General features: G+C 36.4%; 2 protein-coding genes across 2 annotated transcripts; both read right to left on the bottom strand.

The window, feature by feature from the left end:
- Nucleotides 1-1014: 1014 nt before the first annotated feature.
- On the bottom strand, nt 1015-2581 carry LOC140035659 (F-box protein SKIP5-like). The gene is made up of 2 exons (XM_072076971.1): nt 2463-2581; nt 1015-1375 (listed from the first exon to the last, which is right to left on the bottom strand). Exons 1-2 carry the CDS (start codon nt 2579-2581, stop codon nt 1015-1017), a joined length of 480 nt encoding a protein of 159 aa, XP_071933072.1.
- A 1493-nt stretch (nt 2582-4074) lies between these two features.
- Nucleotides 4075-10642, bottom strand: LOC140035332 (uncharacterized). Its single transcript, XM_072075916.1, has 8 exons — nt 10484-10642; nt 10301-10376; nt 10041-10195; nt 9317-9604; nt 8940-9069; nt 5997-6104; nt 5784-5886; nt 4075-5696 (listed from the first exon to the last, which is right to left on the bottom strand). Exons 2-8 carry the CDS (start codon nt 10351-10353, stop codon nt 5460-5462), a joined length of 1074 nt encoding a protein of 357 aa, XP_071932017.1. The 5' UTR covers nt 10354-10376; nt 10484-10642; the 3' UTR covers nt 4075-5459.
- Nucleotides 10643-19839: the final 9197 nt, after the last annotated feature.

Raw genomic sequence — 19839 nt, 5'->3', positions numbered from 1 at the left:
CAGTAACTGTTTGCAATTTGGTTTAATCTGTTGTGACGTTGCATTGACTTCCTATGATTCCGACTGATCGCCGAATCAACATCTGCAAAGGGGTTTGCATCTCACTAGCAAAAGATTGTTGCTGCTCTTTGGAATATGAGGAAAAATGTTTAGCAGGGCAACGATCAGAAGTAATCCTGCTGTTTAGCGGTGCAACTACTTTATTTCAAGTACTTCATCTAGAATCCAAACCAATTCGATTGGGTCCAGCCGTTTTTATATATCTCTGGATTTTCGCACTATTGCTGCCATGTCTCGAATATGATATGAGGAATGGATTCAGAGCAAAAATAGGTCAATTCAGATGCATGCTAAAGTGAGTTAACACTCTTGTTAAGCAAAGGACGCTGTGTGAACAAGAAAATCTAAATTGTATCACACCTTACATTTAAGCATGTATGGCTAGCATAGAAGGATGTATAGTTTTTTGGTGGCAATCTATGTTTTCTTACCAGCGAACGACTTGTGCGAGGGCCGAGACCATGCCTGCTGGATGGCTACCTGATTTGTATGGTCCAAAAAGGCTTGCTTTATTTTCGGTTATGCTTCGATCGGAATTGGAGGCAGTTTGTTGTACATCCAAATCCGCATGATTAACGTAATTTTAATCCGCATACCTCAAATTGCTAATTCATTGCACAAAAAGATTTTTGTACCTTTTTGATTACTAGAGCAACCCAAGGAGAAAATAGTCGATGTACCACTGTGATATTCTCAACAAAAAATCAGTATGAAGCTGTTCAATTGCATTATTATGCTGGATCGTTTCATAAATTTTCTTTGAAGAGCAAAATAATATATATTACAGTAAGAAAATGAGTTGTACGTCTTAAATGCAACAGCAACCAAGCAATTGGAATAATAAATTCCAACGAGAATTAAAATAAAATGATGAGCAACATAATCGGCCTCCAGTAGCATCAACTTCAGACTAAATACACGATCTAACTCCTCCAATTACAACATGGTTAGTGATTATTGTTGTTGATGCTCCATGTCAAACCAGAAAAAGACAGAAGCCCGTGCATAAATTACACGAACTTGCTGCAATGAAAGAGCCCCACTGGCTAAAACAGCCTTAGCACCTCCCTCAATTCTAGTTTGGGAAACAGACACACTGTCACTGCAGCTCTTTACAGCAGATGGCACTACCTCGTACTCAGTGGCACTGGCTGTGCTCACTATTGCATATGAGAGATGGTCCAATGGATTTGACTCACACTGAAGAATACAGCTATCGATTATTAGCCTTCCACTCCTATGAAGCAGGCAGCAACCAAGCTCTGCCCGGACTGTCAAATTAGCCAGTTTACAGGTGGATGAAAACTCCAGTGCACTGCACAAGAACATAAACAGAATATAAACAGCATATACGGAGAATTTTTGGTCAACAGTGAAGCAGTTTCAAGACCGAAGTTAAAAAGTTAGATGGACAGCTATATTTCATTATAAACAGCTAAACAAACAGCTACATACTTTTCTATACACAAATCAATTGCACAACAAAAGTGGATAAAGCTATCTGACAAACATCTTTCCTAGAGCTCATCGCTAGTTCACTACTACAGACTATAACAATCCACACCACCAACTAAACCCTTCTGAAAATGCCCATTGCACTCTTTACACAGCAAACACTCTATTCTAGGCAAAAGAATTGACGAACCCGTGAAGCCACTCAATAACATGTTATTTAGACCCACGAAAGATTTAACTCCAAAAACATTTTAGAGATAATTGCATAGAATAAATCAGAATAAAAAAGAAACCGATTTCAAAATACTACTATAATTAACTGTTTCAAGAAAAATGGAGCCAAGGTTGTCATTATTTGTTAAATAATTGAAAGTGTAAGAAGCCGCTTTCTGTAATCAGACAACAAAGTTCAGAACAATATATTTTAAACCGAAAAAGAAAGATCGGGGATACTCCACATAATTGGAAATGACCTTGTGGAAGGTAAATCAATTTATATCAAAGACCCAAAAAGAATTTAATCTTGTTCTATGAAATAGCAGAGCAACAATTTTATCAGCATTGGTTCTAAAGGATTATGTACACTGCAAGCATTCAGTTAAAACAAGACATTGCATATACTAGATATTATCAATGAAATTTCCTACTGACTCTCTGTACAAAAGAAATGCAAGAAAAGCTTTCTCTAAAACCCATCAAAGCCATGTGCGCTAACCATCTCATATAAGACGCAAAACCCATAACTATTTCATGATCGTATATAACATGAAAAGATATTACTGGGCCAAAAACAAAAAAGAGCAAGGTAATCTTCTCATTTATTTTTGCAATTGATTCTGCATTTCACAGTTCACCTCAACTTTATTTTTCTTTACTAACACAAAATCGTTTGTTTACTCTTCAACCAAGAGTTAGTCTTCGATACATCACCTGCTGAATTTTGGTACCATGCTCTTTTATGATCAGTTTCCAGAGTCTCGCCATGATTTCCTTCTGCAGACAGATTTTGATATGAAACACAAACTCTACTATCCATAACAACCCAAATATGATTTTTATTATCCATTACGTTCAAAAGCTTTTATCATTTGTTCAATTTTTTATATCTCACAGAATGGTCAGTTATGTATTACCCCTTATATGAAGGAGAAAATACTCATGATTAATAGGTGGTTCTGTAGGCAAGGACAACTTGGATCAGAGATCTCCCCCAGTTTTGATGTGTCAAGCATTTTGGACTGACCTCACATAAAGAAAACTCCCCTTCATTACTTTTAACTTATATCCAAAGTTGCATCTTGCCTTCGTTTACTTAAAATAATTTCTTTAGGCTATGCATAACTTTAAGAAGCAAAATGTCATACCCACACTAGATAAACTTTCTGTTGAGTGTGGTAGCTATCCAAGAATGGTGCCACTCAGTAGGCAACAAATAGCATTTTTCCTTTCAAAAGATTCAGAATAATTCCAACAACCAGAAAAATGATTATATTCTGATAAGTGGACCTCATCCACCAAGTACAAATTCATAAAACAAGTCATTTAACTTGGTTGTTGGCTTTCTGAATGTGCTAACCAACACTTCTGCAGATGCTGTACTAGAGACAGCCCAACCATTTTAGGAAAAAATCCAATTAAACTAAGATGTTTTAAATTATCTCTTGCCTGATTCTAAAGCCAGGTCACAATTCTGAGGTTGTCTTGTAAATGCTATTCCCCAGCAAAAATAAAGGACATATATGAAACATAGAACTGCATCTTAGCACACACTCCATTTACTCAAACAAAAAAAATAAAATTCTGCCCTGCAGCAAAACTCAATCAAATTAATGTGGTTTCCCTTGAAGAATTTTTTGCAACATGAAACTTTCTACATCATAGACATCTTAATAACTATTTCATTAAACTCTAGATAACAGAAAGTGAACCAGCATACCAGAGAAACTTCAATTTTATCACATACATACAAGTCATCTTGTTATTGCCAAGAATCTTCAGAGGGGAATAGGTACCCCCTCCTACCTTTATTACTAGAATAATAGGGCTGGAAGACATTTTTAAGCATGAAGTGTAGAACTCTATCAAATAAGCACACATGAGGAAGCAAAGAAAGAAACATGAGGTGCAGTTTTTAACTATAAAATCACTCTACCTAGTACACTTAAACTCCTCTGCCATTAGGAAATTGATGCCAGCTCAACTATGAGGTTGTTTAGATTAGTCAAGACATGAAAGGAAGCTAGAAGGTCTTTTTCAACAATTCCACCATCAATTGGTTCTCTGAAGTACTTAAATAGGTGACAATGTGACAATAGATAACGAAATTCGGTTTGATACTTCAGGACATAGCTTCAGCTCATTGACATATGCTTTGTGGATCACCCATTTTTTTGTCAACCTTCTTTTCACAAAACAAGAAAACATGGTTGAGATGGTTTATCCTTAATAGACAAGGAAAACATATCATTCATAAGTGCCTTCAGTCTGCACATTAGAGCTCATTGATCATAAACACACACTAACAGATTCGACATTCACATTTTTAACTTCATTTTAACATTTTACATCTTCAATCCAAAGAAGTAAATCAGAACAATTCTCATTGGCACATTCCAAATATTCATTGCTGGTATTTTTAAGATGAAAAGGCAAAACATTCTTCATTACATAGAAACTAACTGAATTGACTCACTACTTTATTTGTAGCTCTAAAACAGGGTCCATTTGGTTCATTGGAAAAAAAAGGATAGGATTACTAATCTCATGTCATCCTTTGTTTGGATGATTTTACCAATCCCATTTATTCTAAATTAATAATCCCAGAGGGAAGGTAGTACTATTTATCGTAGGAAGACAGCTTTATGTGATAAAATGACTTTTCAAAGTTATTTTCAGACAACCATGTTATATTAAATCATTTCCATACTTACCAGCCATAATATTGGACGTCCAAAAATGCATGAACAATATAACACTATCCAAACTCCAAACAACCATTTTACATAGATGAACAAATGAAAAATGAGTCACCTCAGGATAACTAATCCTGGTATGACTCCTTTATCCCATCCACAAAACAAGTGAGGCCACACTAGTTTAGAATGCTAACTGCACTTAAATGTAAACATATTTTCCGCTTGAATTCTTTCAGGAATCACAAGAATAGAATTGTTTCATGATGAGGTCAGGGGGGAAAAAAACAATATTCAGTAAATTACACTGCATAGGAATGCTAACTGCAGATGAACCTACACACAGACGCACACATATATAGGATCACATCATTAATCATAATAGAGACACTGTTATTCAGGTGAGAGAACATATTCTAAATATTAAACTGCTTGAGAATGATAACTTTGGATAAAATCAAACATGCAACAGAATTCTATCATTAATCGCCTAAAATATTTCAGAAAAAGATTTTCTACGAGTTCCATGATGGAGCACTTATTATCAATCTAATCAATAAATCATGTCAACTAAGAGCCTTTAAAATTCCCAAAGAGTCAATTTGATTATAAGCACTAGCAGCAATCAGATTTCAATTATAGCAACCTGGAGATGCATTTGAACAATCGCCAATGAAGGGATTTCCAGAGCTTCAGATGTGGTTGTTGGAAACTCCATATAACCTACAATCATTTCTAAATAATTGTCCAAGGTTATTTGTTCTTTCATCCTTTTCCATCCACTGGGGTAAATAAACAATTAGACTTCTCGGCATCCCGAAGAAGCACCTGTTGAATTTTTACTACTCTCGTTACATGTCTTCGAATTTAGCTTTTTAGCCATTTACTTAACATGCTTACTTCATCACAGCTCAAATCTTCTTTTTCATTTAAATTCCATGACCTCAATATTAGTATTCTGTCACAAGAAAAATCTACAAGCTCTTCCTTATTACTTTTCATGTATCAAAAGTAATATCCAAAACTTCAAGTTCATTCGCTCTGAAACGAACTACAAGCTGTAGTAACTACATCCATTCTCTGCAAATTAATCAAGTTGATCTTGTAATTTATTGCTTGAACTGAGTTTTGACACCAACAGACCTTATGAATTCCTGCAAGTACAACGAAAGGGACTGCATGCCTTTGAGCTGCTAATGCCACCATATTCAATCCAACAGGTGCTATAACCCCACCATTAGCCATCACAGCATGAGCTCCAACAATAACCTTAAAAAAGGAAAAAAAAATAATCAAGTGAAAAGCATGATGGAATTTAAAAAAGAAAATAATCAATAAGCCACAATCACTGCATACCATATTCACACGGGAAATCATTGCAAAGACAGCAGAATCGGTAATTACTGTGGTTTGAAGCCCCCTTGTAACCAGCTCTTTTGCGAGGGTATGTCCCTGATATCTGATTTTAGCGGAAGATGAATCAATTAAAAGAGTGGGAAATACTGGGAACCGAAACATACTAGAAGCTGTATTTTGGTATCTGACAAAGTAATTAGCCTCTTGTCTCACCTTGGAGCACCCTCTGCAACAAATACACGAAATGATCTCTTTTTCTCTTTTGCAGCGCACAGAAATTCCACTACCGTCCTTGAACTGCCCAAAGTCAATATTACCTCACTGAAACAAAAGATACATAAGAACCAACAGATAATCAGATTAAAATCAACTAGTATCATATCAAATACACTAACATACTACTTAAAAGGTTCAAAGGGGTAGCACCACATAAACTTCGACATATTGAAAGACAAACAAAATGTAAATACTGGACCTCAATTGAATCAATTCTTGACTAGCTTTTATTGAGCTAGACTTAAGCTCAAGCTACTACAAACATTTTCCAATTAGATCTCAGGCTGCAAAAACGTGAACCAACACACTCCTTTGCCTATATTCATATTTGGTTCTATTTCATTCTAGTTTCAATCACATATCCATACACTCTAGCAAATGGTCTGAACCATACTTTTATGCAATGGTAAGAGATGATTATCTCTATGGAGGTTTGAATTTTCGGTATTTATAGGGATTGAAATGGACATGCAAGGTAAGCTTGAAGAAAAAACAGAGACAAGAGTGAAGAAGATACTGAGAAGCAATGAAGGCAAGCTGGCCAATGTTACCTAACAGTTACCCATAGAAAGGTAAGCAGCCGAAATCACTGCTTGCTCAAAATGTAGTGTGCTAGGCATAGGATACTAACCAAGCCGTCATACAGTTGAACCACATGTTGCAATAAACATATGGGATCTTAGATCACCCAATTCAGTAATACAGAAATAGCTAATATACCATATTTGGCAAGAGTGCAAGATCATACTGATAGGCCATTTGCTGAGCCATTAGCTTTCCCTTTAACTGAGAGCAAGATCCATACCATGTCTATGAGCACACAAGCTATCACTGAGATTTCTATAAAGTCATAGCTGAAGAAGGCTCTACTGCTGATGTGCAGAATGCGAAGAAAAAAACTATTACTGTTTGGACAATTCCAGAAAGCAACAGCCTGGAGCTCCTTGCTTTTTTTTAATTGATTCCATGTGCTTTCCTTTATTTTAATCAACTAGAGGTAGCATACGTATTATCTGAAATTAAGAGTTTCTAGAAGTCTAAGCGTTGGACATAAGAACTCAAATTTGGTGGTCGCCCCCTACGGGTGGCAAATCTAATTGGGGATGTACATCTTTTCACTGAGTGCTTTCTTAGTTGTTAAATTTTCTTAGCTTCAATGCTCCCTTGGTGCTTAAAACGTCTCTGCACAGAAGGCTAGCTCTTTCTCTATATATGTCAGTTGTAATAGCTTACGAAGGTTGAAATGGAAAGAAATTGTCTTTTATTGAGCATTTTGACAACAACTTTGCTTTCTTACAGAGATGAAGGCAACCTACGCTCATATGCTTAATACAAAAGGAAGTCTAGGTGGAACTCCTAGAGCTTCTTACTTCTCCTTCTCTCACTCTCTTGCTTCCTCCTGAACTCCAACTTCTACACTCTTATTCTCGGATTTTGAGAGCTTAAAATGCTGAAACTATCTTCTAACCTTAAAGATTCTTTGTGCTGCATCAATTTATATAACCTGGCTAATGTAAATTTCTCCTTGAGCTGGTAGTTCGAAAATACTAATCATTATAATAAGCTCAGCTAAAAAGACACCACCATTACCCGCTTGAGTTTTATAATTAGGATGTTGCCACACTTTCCTTAAACAAGCAGGTAAGCCAAGATTAGTTAGTCCAAAGTCTGTACGAGTTCACTGGGATCGCCAATACCTTTGTTGACCTTTTATTGTAGGCATTTTCAATGATAATAAATTCAACTCTGACAACATGGGAAAATTCCTAATATTGATTATTCTCTTCTTTCGGGACAATACCTTAATGTTTCCCATATCTTTCCAATCATATGGAGGCTAATTGTTCATGCATATTAATCAATTTTAACAGACCTAGCAAGGCTGAAAAGAACTCCAAAGGAACATAAGCTTACATATATTGCATCTAAATAATCAATTCTAAAGGTTTTCTAACCAAATCCAGCTTGACAGAGGATGTGAAAACCCCCTGGCAATCAAGTCCAATCATTTGAATTCAGCTTCAGAAAAGCTTATTCACTTAAAACTCAACTAAGATCAATTGCTCCCATAATTCCAAGCAAGCACTACCAAACAAAACTTTTGGGAAAAGAAATAAATGAACACAATGAAAAACAATCAAGAAACACAAGATAATGAAAAAACAAAGCCCTCAGTTCAATGACTATAAACATTACATGGTAAGACATTCATCAACTCTCTTGAGAAAAAGCACACTACAACCTACTTTTTCATAAAGCTGAGTTGTTATTATCCTCCTTCACAGCAAAATGTCATTAAGTTATGACAAACTTACAGTGACATACTTTACCCAATTTTACAAAAATTAAGATAGAACTCAAAGCTAGATTTGTCAATAGTAACTTAATGAAGTTAGCAGTCTTGAGGAAAATTGCAAAGATCAATCTAGTACTCCCAAAGAAAATGGATTTAATCAAAGATGTAAGTGACAATTTCCTATTGTCTTCAGAAAAGCAAAGGCAACTTCAGTTCAATGAAGTTCTATCAAACCAATAAAAGGAAAACAAATTATCTAGAGAATATATAATCCAATTCCCACAATGCATTTTTAGCTAGTGTGGGTAGCCAACATGAAGGCAATATTTCAGCCATATCCCACAGAATCTTGTAACTGGACTTCTGCAATAGCATGTATTGAACTTAGTTCCACAGCCAGCCAACCAAACAAACATGCTAGTATGACAAAGGTAACTTTAATTGATCATACTCATTCATTTGAGAATATGATAAATAACATGAGCACATATTTCCTGTTCCCACTATGATTGATGACGTAAAACAAACTTAAGTGGTATTTAGAAGTATAAAAGAACTTTCACAAAAGCATTAAAGAAAGATACTTTTGATGTATATGCTCCACAGCTTGCTCAGCAATCTGTTCATGGCAAGTGACTATGTCTTGAATCAGTTCATTAACTGCCTCAATGACATTATGCTTTAGCCTTTTTGTGCTTGAATTCTTATCAGCAGCTGAGAACAAATATTAGCAGCACACGTCAAATGCCGAGACACTTAAAAGCAACACCAACATATTAAATTATGGTTTGTAAGTACACAAGGTGACCAGCATAGGTAAACTACTGAATAATCACTAGCCATGATGGCTACCGCAGAGAAACCAAGGTGCTTGGATCTATAATCACCAAGAATTCACATTCAACCGCCTAGAAACCAATAATGGGATTATTTATATAAATGGAGAAAATGGTATACTTACATTTGCTTTTTCCCTCAGAATCGCCTCCTGAAGAAGATGTATGAGGAACAGCTGCTGTATGTGGTACATCCTCAAGAAGCGTTTGCAAGGAGGGAGGCCTCAAAGTGCTTCTGGCAGCAGCAGCAACAGCTGCTGCTGATAAAGCGGGATGTTCATCATGCCCAACATCATCTTCATCGTCACTTCCAGCAGACAGACTCAGCCCGCCAATTGCAGCTGCAGTGAGAGAGAGATCCTCCTCTCTAATGATATGTAAAACACGCCTTACAACATTACCAACAGCAAGCTCTGCAACCAGTTATATCCAATATCGTGAAAAAGCAAGCAACAAATTACTGTAAGCAAATTATGGTATAAGTGCCCCAATTATGTATAAAATTATGTATCACTTTTCTCCACCCTATTCAATTATTTTCGAGATGAAAACGTACAATCACAGCACAACGGATTTTTATACATATACATTTCATTTCAGTTAATTCTTTTCTGTTTTGCACCATCTTTTTTTCCTTTTCCGTTTAAGCTCAGCCAGAAATAATTACTCTTTATCCTTGCATCATTGATAAATAAAATACCCTAAACAGTTTTATCAGTGATAAATAAAATACCTAACCAGTTTTTAAACTAACATAGAATTGAAAAGCCGCAAACTACAATTATTATATTAAAAATTACAAAAAAAAGAAAGAAAAACAGAAAACAAATAATGTTTCATTTTACATACCAACAGGATTAGCAGCTATTAGCTGCTCTCCAACAGCTTTAACAGCGTCAATTAGTGCTCCGGCCTGGTTTGTATTGGGAAGCCTCTGCTGCGAAATGAATGACCTCAGCACTTCCGCGGTTACCTTCGCCGTGGCCTTTGAGCCTTCAATTTTACTAGTTTAATCACAAACAAAATGGAACCCAGAAAATGAACAAACAAATAAATAAACAGAATTCATATTCTGGAAAAATTCGAGGGAATAATCTCATATGGATTACCGTTTTTTGAGCTTGATTAGAAAGTCGTTCACGAGAGCATGCACATCAGGCATGATTTTCAGCAGACAAAATTCACCTGAATTAAGCGAAAACTATATGAATACATAATTGAAAAGAAAGATGTGTACAAAATTGAAAAATTGAAGTAACTTTTGTACAGAGATTGCATAGATTGAATATTACAGATGAAGGGAGGCAATCGAAGAATCTCAAAAGTGATAACTTCTTTGTTGTATTTGGGTTCTGGTGGGGGATTAGCGAGGGCTTAGGAGGGAATTTGATTCGTGGCTTTTGAGCTGGGAAGGTTTTTTAATTTGTGGTGATTGTGTTTGGATATCAAAATATTTTGTTGCATCGTAAATATATCTTTCAATCCATTTTTTTTATTTTACATACATCATATCACAAAAAGTATTACTATAATTATTTCAAATAATACTCTATCCAAACAAGGGCTTTCAAGAGTTGTAAGCCTGTGATTTTTTTTTTTTTTTTTTTAGTTTTATCTACCTTCTAATAGGTAGAGGGAAATTTTTATGAAAAGTTTTATGAGGGACTTAGTGGCAAAAGAAATTAGGATGGGAATTACTAAAATTTATTTAGTTATTAAGTGTATCTTTTAGAGGTTATTTTAAGACTTTTAATATGACCCATATTATCATGGGTAAAAAACAAAACAACTACTTGTAATTAAACGAGCATGCAGAAAAATCTTGCGTAATTTCAAAATTTATAATCCGATCCCTAGTGGTTTGAACTAAATTGAAAAGTATTACGAAAATCGTCAAAACTAACGTATTTGATGTAACAATCCCACCTTCTCTTAGGGCGTATCACCTCAAAGGTTAGCGAACTGCCTGTCCAGCTCTCGCTAGAATTACTAAATCAAAATTCACATAAAGTACTAAAACGCGCAATTTAACTTCCATTCATCAACCAAAACTATATACAATGGAGTCGCTAAAGATTCAACTTAAAATATAAGCCAAAGTATCTAAACTTATACAAACATATGTGAAGTATACAAATACAGAGGAGGTTAAACAAAATAAAACTAAAACTAACTCAACTCTTTTTCCAAAATCACGTTTTCAAAATTTTGTCCCTTGTAAGGAAAACAAAGGGTAACAGGGTAAGCTTTCTCACAATGAGGTGCCAAAAGGTCACACAGTCACAAATCACATAATTAAATTTTTAATCGATCAAATATAAGTATCAAATAATGAAATAAGTAAACACCACAACTCATACAAAGCATTCAAGTAAAAGGATACAGATGGTTCTTAAGAGTCAATTTCCCCGTTTCATTAACTTGTTCCAAACCCGTTGACACTCCGTCAACGTTTAAAGAGAGAAAACAATGTTTGTAGATTTCCATTTTACACCAGTTTTTCGTCCACCAAACAAACCCCTCACTGGAGCCGAACACCAAACAGAAACAATGGCGGGAATACTTGAGTATATCCAAGCAAGAACAAATATGGTCGATGAGATAACTCTCCAATCGACTTAATCAAGATAGAGCTACTGAGACGGGAATGAGAGGCACCTCCTACTCGAATTGAGTGTGATACATGCTATTGCTCAACACTAGGATCGATGAGATAACTCTTCAATCGATTTAATTAAGATAAAGTATTGAGACGGGAATGAGAGACACCTCCCACTCGAATTGAGTGTGGTACATGCTGCCGCTCAACACTTACAAGTCAAGCACAAGTATAAATACAAGTACATTGTCGCGCCCCATTTTTTGAAATATAAATAAATAAATGGTTTAAAAAATGTATTTTTTGATTCAATTTGTGATTGGAAAATGAATTGTGATTTAAAAGAAAAATGGGTCTAAATAGGGGTTTGAGAATGCGACGATTTGACCCAAAATTATAGTTTAAAAAGGGTTTTTTGAAATAAAAAAATCGGAGTCGCCACTTGGTAATGAGTTAAGGTGTACCAAGTCACCTAAAAATGAATTTTTTAGAATAATAGGAAAAAGTAGTAAGAAACCCCTTTTGAACGACTCCTAGTCCACGTAAACCAACGAAAAAGGTTCGGGAGTCACATTTGACGAAGGGGAAGGCAAGGATAAAAATCCAAGGCACCCCTTCGACCTAACCAAGGCTAGTTGCGTGATTTAATCAAAAATTTTCTTGTTTTAACCAAAGAATTTATTACATTTGGATGTACTACATGAATGCAAATCCTAGACCTAGGGGACATGGGGAAAATTTCTCTTCAAAGGTTGAGTGGTGCCAATCACATTAATTGTGAAACCCAATAATGACCCTTTGGAGAGGTCACACATAATCCTAAATGACGTAAAAAATGAGTGAAACGAATGCATGTCATGTGAAAATGTGAGTTTGTGTGAAATGAAAAAGTGATAAAAACAAGAGTGTGTAAGTGGAAGTGTGCAAATGGATGTACAAGATAAGGTGGGTAAAGAATGATGATGTGAAAATAATGTAAAGTGCATGTGTGCGAGTGATATGGTATAAAATGTAAGTAGTTGAGTGAAAACGTGCAAAGGTAGTGTGAAGTGAGAATGTGGAAAAAGGGTTAGAATATAAAGTAGAAGTGTATGTGATAGCGAATGAGTAAAATGCATGAATCCTATAGGAATGCATCAAGACGGGAACGGGGAATCCTAACTTTGTGACTTTAATTTTCCCTTTGATTAGAAAGGATAACTAGCGTGCTAAGGCTATTTTGTAGCCATACTCGCTCGTTTCCCTTATCGAAAGGGGACACTCAAGCAAATGTACCCTATAACTAGCATGAGATGCAAAAATCCTAAAATGAGGGGAAAAGGGGTTCGAGGAGCATGTCAAATGATAAAAACTAAGAAAAATGCATGAAATGAAGTGAAGCATGCAAGCATGGACTCACGAGAGAAATCCCTAAGGGTCTAGCGTTGGACTAGCCCATTCTATGAATTCCTGCTAGCGTTGGACTAGTGGAAACGTACATTCATCCATCACATTCATTCATGGTTATAGAAAGCAAATAGACATGCCAAACACTCATAAACACATAACACATAACACTTAGCATGCTTGACTAGATGCAAGAGGCTAATAAAGCAAGTTAACACGTAGCACTTAAGCATGCAAGTCACACAAAGCAATTAAGGCCCTAACTATTACATTTTTAGGGGGGAAGGCCTACTAGAATCTAAAAGGGGAAAAGGAATAAAATAATTAAATCCCAAACTATTACAAGCCAAGAGGTGTACACATACCCCATTAAAAAAATAACTTACTAAAAGCAAGAGTAAATAAAGTAAAGGAACTAAAGAGAGGCAAGGAAAGCAAATTAAACATGCAAATTTCACTTAGCACATTAGATCACATAGGAGAGACACAAAAAGGGATAAAAGAAATTATACCGCCCCCTTTTGAATGGAGTCCAAATGAAAGAAAATTGGCTTCAAAACAATAAAAAGGTCACGGTATCTCAAATAGTAAAGTATAACAAAGTCACCAAATCTCTCCTAATTGCAATTTAAATGAAATCAAATACTACATAGTTTCCAATAAAGGGATCCGCCAAGGACTCAATTGCAAGTATAAATCAACCATTCAAAGCCAATTGAAAAATTTTAGAAAACTTTGAAAGTCCGAAAGCAAGAAAAAGGCCAAAAGCCAATTTATTTCAGAAAATTCAAGAAAATAGGCGAACACAAGCTCATTTAGACACAAGGTTCACAAATCCATGCATTAAATATCACCTTAGCAAAACATGGTAACCAATGAAGACACACAAGCCAAATGAATTGAAACGTTAATGCTGCCAAAGACTCAATTGCAAGGAATCAGCCCATAATTGGGCCTTAGTGCAACAAAGGGGAATTAGAGGGGTTAAAGTGCAATTTTTATAACATTTTGCATGCATGCAAACGAATGCCAAAGGCTTCTTTACTTCTGCAATTTTCTGCTGCCACTTCCGTAGCTTATAGCAACCCAGAGAATACACAAAGTTCATTGATAGCCAACTCAACTCACATGAATTCCAAATCGTCAACTTTAAGCAATAACTATTTATCATTAGTGATCCCAACAGAGAGTCTTCAAAAAAAAAAAAAAAAACCAGGACAAAACAGCCGAGGTTCTCAACCTTTGTTCAAACCTTCAAACCAGAACATTCAATGAAAACATGCTAACAAACTGAATCACAAAGCAACCAAAGTATTAGACATTTGTACAAGGGTTTTCAAGACAATCATCACACAATCCATGAAGATGCCTGCTACAAATTTCTACAATTCATTCATGCAAAGTTACGATGGAAATCTCTGCAGTAACTCTCGGCCACTGCTAAAGAAAAAAAATCTGCAACAAACTAGCTGCTAACCTTCACTTTTCAAGCATGGATTTTACCCTCAAAACACCATCTTAAACGGAAACAAATTCAACCAAACAATCAAAACTTTGATATAAACCACAAACCCGCAGGATTTTATCATCTAAACTTACAAACATATTAGAATACAAAACCTGCAATTTTCCTGGTGCCCGACCCGTGACATGAAGAATGAATGAAACATTCGCATGATTGAAAAAACAACTCCAAATTAAGCTCACTTGCAGATTTTTACTTGGAAAATTCACAATATAAAAACCATAGTTCTAGTTCCTTTCCCCCATCGACAAATTCACAAGCAAAACATCCAGGGTGGAGGGCAAACAGATGCAAGCATCACAGCAAAGTTTCAACCTTTCTAACATGATTTTTATAATCTATGGACAGCAAAACAAATGAAAGGCGTTACCTTTATCCCTTTCAAGGGGAAAATCAGGGTCTGGGATGATGAATAGGGTGTCCTTGCTCAGCCCAAAAGTTTTATCTTTCCCGCTACCGAACGCTCTTCCTCTGGTTTCTTCAACAGCACACCCACTCCTTGTTTTCCTTTGCTCTCTCTGGCTTGCTATCTCTCAATCTACTCTCTGTTTTTTTCTATTCTTGCCTTCCTTTTCTATCTAGCCGACCCCCCTTTTCGTTTTCACTTTCTGTTTTTCCAATCCTCACGGCCGCGCCTCCCTTCTGTCTTTTTCTCTCAATCAGAAACCAGTCGCTCCTTCTTCTCCGTCACTTTCCACTTCCTTTTCCCTTTTCACCTTGCTTCACTTAGCTATCATCACCGTCCCTTTCTCCTCTCAACCCTCTTTTAACCATCCCTTCTATCTTTCTTTTCTTTTCCAGAATTTTCCTGCCTTCACCCTTCTCTCCCTCAAGAAACTCTCTCCGCTTTCTCTGGTTTTAACCGTCCCCTCTCTAAACTTCCTATCCCCGTACCCAAAAAAACTCCCTGCGGCTGCTGTTTGTCTTACCTTTTATATGGAACCCAAGGTTCCTAAACCCTCACCCCAATGGTGAGGATGCAAAACCTCCCTTGCCTTCACATCCAGCCCTCCGTGGCTGTCCTTGCAAGCTGCGGCCAATACGCAGCTTCATGCCGCGTCTTTTTTTTTTTTCAACTAATTAATTAAACAAAATTGATAATAATAACAATAATAATAATAACAAAAACAACTTAATTAACATTGGATAAAAATAAATAAACTAGAAACAACAAAATGCAACTTTCCATTTTTCCTTTTTTTTATTTTTTTATTTTTCTCATTTTTCACTTTTTTTTCTTTTTCTTTAAGAAAACATTGTATTAAAACAACTCAACATATTTTTTGAATATTTTTCCTTTTTTTTTCTTTTTTCTAGAAATTCTACGCTAAGAATAAAAACTAAACTAAAAAAAACTAAAAACTAAAAAGTGAATAAAACTAAAATAAAAAACTGAAAATAAAAAGTAAATGAAATTACACCAAAAATTTGGTGTCTACAGTTTGCCCCTCTTTGTCTGAGTTTTGGAAAAACTTGAGACAAAGAAGTAGACACCAAATACTTACCTGCATTATTCGGCTGCAAAGTGATTCCAATGAACAAGAATTCTAAAACGGGACTGACCCGAATATGAATTTAAAACAGGACTGACCCGAACAGGAAATTAAACGGGACTGACCCGAACAGAAATTTAAATGGGATAGACCCAGACAGAAATGTAAATGGGATTGACCCAGACAGAAATGTAAAATGGGATAGACCCACGGGAAAGTAAATGAAGTGCTCACTGGTGGGACTGACCCATGTTCAGTGGCAAAATAAAAATAAAAAGGAAAATGCTCACTAGTGGGACTAACCCACGGCTAGTGGCGATAAAAACGAAATACTTACCAGCGGGACAAACCCAGCTCCAGTAGTAATGAAAATGCTTACTGGCGGGACAAACCCAACTCCAGTAGTAATGAAAAATGAAATGCTTACTGGCGGGACAAACCCACGCTCCAGTAGCGATGTAAATGAAATGTTGGTATGTTTGAAAAAGCTGTATAAGACTTGCTTGGAAAATTATCCAAAGATTTGCCCCAGTGTAATGAATTGGTCAGTGCGATAGAACCCAGTTCTGCCGAGCTTGGCGGGATAAAACCCAGTTCCAACGTGATGTAAGCGGTCAGCGGGATAGAACCCAGTTCTGCCGAGGTTGGCGGGATAAAACCCAGTTCCAACGTGATGTAAGCGGTCAGCGGGATAGAACCCAGTTCTGCCGAGGTTGGCGGGATAAAATCCAGTTCCAACGTGATAAACGGAGAGCTTACTGGCGGGACAAACCCACGCTCCAATAGCAAAGAAAATGAAATGCTTACTGGCGGGACAAATCCAGCTCCAATAGCAAAGAAAATGAAATGCTTACTGGCGGGACAAACCCATACTCCAGCAGCGGTGAAAAATGAATTGTTTAGACAATCGGACAGTGGGATCAAACCCGAGCCTGCCGTGATGAACTTGATTTGATTTTTGACTTTTTGATTTTTTTGATTTTTTGATTTTTGATTTTTTGATTTTTTTGATTTTTTTGAGACTTGTCGAAATAATTTGCCCCTGTGTGGGTTGAGTTTTTGCAACCTGAGTCCATAGTTGATTCTGCTTTGCCGTGTTGTTGTACCTTTTGATCGAATTTGCTTGCAATATTTTTCGATCTGCCTTTATTCCCTGGAGAACTCTTTCCGGCACCGGTTCCAGTGCGGGGTGTGATTGCTTTCATTTGTGCATGTAATTTTCTGCAAGAGAGAAAAAACAAAGAAATTGCCACCATCATTTGATCCGTTTTCCTTCGAGAATCGTGTAAACATGAGTCTTTCAATGCCTTTATCAACTTTTGCTGCGGCAGCCGATTGAGTTGGATTTCTCACCCTGAGGCTTTTCCGATTTTCAAACCGACCAGGCATGTGCTTTGCCATATTGTGAAGTCCGTATAGCTGGCTTGGCTGAATTTCAACTATTCCCAAAAGATGACTGAATCCAAGTATGCTTTTGAAATAAACCACGGGGATTGTCATTTACCACAATTCAATGATAAAGAATGAGGTATGCAAGAAAAATTCACATGTCATGTAAAAATGAATATGCACAAGAATGCACTCATAACCATTTGTGATTAAATTCTACAAAAATGCCATGAATGCAAGTAATTTTGGAAAAAAATGAGTTTCCTAAGAATGTATTTGCAAAAGAATGTTTTACAAAATGACACAGCTTTGGCTAACGGATGTCATATTCGAATCTCTGGGTATCCTTATTCTGGGATTCAGTATTGGCAGAAGTATGACAAAAATGAGGAGAAATCCACATGAACCAGGTCGCCAGCCGTTCCTCCTCGTGCTCGCTTACTGCAAAAACCTTACCTTGGCTCCTTTTCGGGTTTTCACCAAGGTTGCCCCCACCTTTTTTTGTTTTTGTTTTGTTTTTCCTTTTCTTTTTCTCTGTTCTTCTTTTTTTTTTCTTTCTTTTGAGGTGCCCTTTCGGGTTTTTACCTAAGGAAGCAATGGAAGAGTTCAACCATAATCGCCTCAGAAATGTAAGTTGGAAAAAATGCTGACATCAGTAAAATGCGCTTCCCTTATAGATTTAATCGAAGGCACCATGAACATCACTTGTCAGTTGATTAGCAACTTTCCAATAGAAATACAACAAGTGATTAAAGCCAGGACTTTGTGCTTTTGTAATGAGGTCAGGTGGGGGTTTTTCAATAAAAGTTGAGGCTTGAAAGCAAATTTTAATGAGAAGTGTGAAATAACCTGAGATTGCATCATTTTGAAATTATCTCCAATTTTGAACGATACCGAGGAAATTTGCCCCAGTTTGATTGGATATTTCTTTCTTTGCATTTTCTTCATTGCATTCTTCTCACTTTTTACATTTTTCTTTCAAAAATTAAATTTGCCCCAGTGTGGGGTTCTCTTTTCCTTTTCATTTCTCTTTCAAAATAAATTTGCCCCAGTATAGGATTTTTTTTTTCTGATCATCTTTTTCAAAATGAATTTGCCCCAGTGTGGGGTTTGCAATTCTCAGGGGCTGCCAAACGAAAAAATTATTGTTCTGATAGCTCAAAAGGGACAACTAGGGATGAAATGTTTTGATTGGAAAGAAAGATGGCCTGACTTTTGCCTCGTCTCTTGCATGATTTCCTAGAAGTAATTTGCATAATCAAATAAAGAATTTCTTACATATGTCTGTCTATCCATGAATGCCCTGCCAGGTAATACCTTTTGAACATCCAATGAGCTTTACCAATTTGAAGCAAACTTGCCTTCGACTTCATCTTTCATTACTTTAGCACTTTGTTCCCTTCTTCAGAAGATCGGTGGCGGTCCCTTTTATTATGAACACAGGCCATGAATTTTGACAAAATTGGTCATGGTACATAGCATTCAACTGCTTTTCATCAATCTGAATCAATCGTTGATGACACTGCTTTAACCAATCAACTTTCAGCCTGGCCGGAAAGGGATTTTCTCAAATGAAGGGATTTTTCAATGTATGGCTTTCCCAAAGAAAGGATTTCTCAACGAGGGAATTTTTAATGAAGGGTTTTCTCAATGAAGGCTTTCTCGAAGAAGAGATTTCTCAATGAAGGGATTTTTCAATGTATGGCTTCATCGGATTCCAGAACAATGATATTCAAAGGGTCAAGTAATTTCATCTTTGGCCATCTTAAAGAATTAAAAAAAATTCAGGACAATAATCAAATAAACAAATAAAACAAATTATGCATTTCATGAAACTCCAAACTAAAGACAAAACTCAATTGCAAAAGACGCTTTCATTAAGCTATTCACATATGCAAGAAAAAGTTTTCGTGAACTTTAGTAAATAACAACCCTTAGATTTACTGAAACTCCCTTTGAGAGAGAAGATATTCGGCCATCCAAATTGTGCAAAGACCCTTCAGGATTTTCAAATTTCGTCATTGGAGGTGGATGCCTCAAAGGCGTCTTTGTGTTCGGGAAAGGGGTTTGTACTTATGTTCGGTCCTTGTTCTGCACTTCTTCTAATCAATATTTCCCCCGCCTCGATCATTTCTTGGACTTTCTGTTTAAGTGCTCTACAATCAGTAGTTGGGTGGCCAGGTGCTCCCGAATGATAGACACAAGTGTACTGTGGATTATATCCACCAGAGATACCATGAGGGTAAGCTGGAGGGG

This window comes from Coffea arabica, chromosome 2c, assembly GCF_036785885.1.
Source record: "Coffea arabica cultivar ET-39 chromosome 2c, Coffea Arabica ET-39 HiFi, whole genome shotgun sequence".
NCBI classification, from domain to species: domain Eukaryota; kingdom Viridiplantae; phylum Streptophyta; class Magnoliopsida; order Gentianales; family Rubiaceae; genus Coffea; species Coffea arabica.
This window is presented reverse-complemented; position numbering and strand designations above follow the sequence as displayed.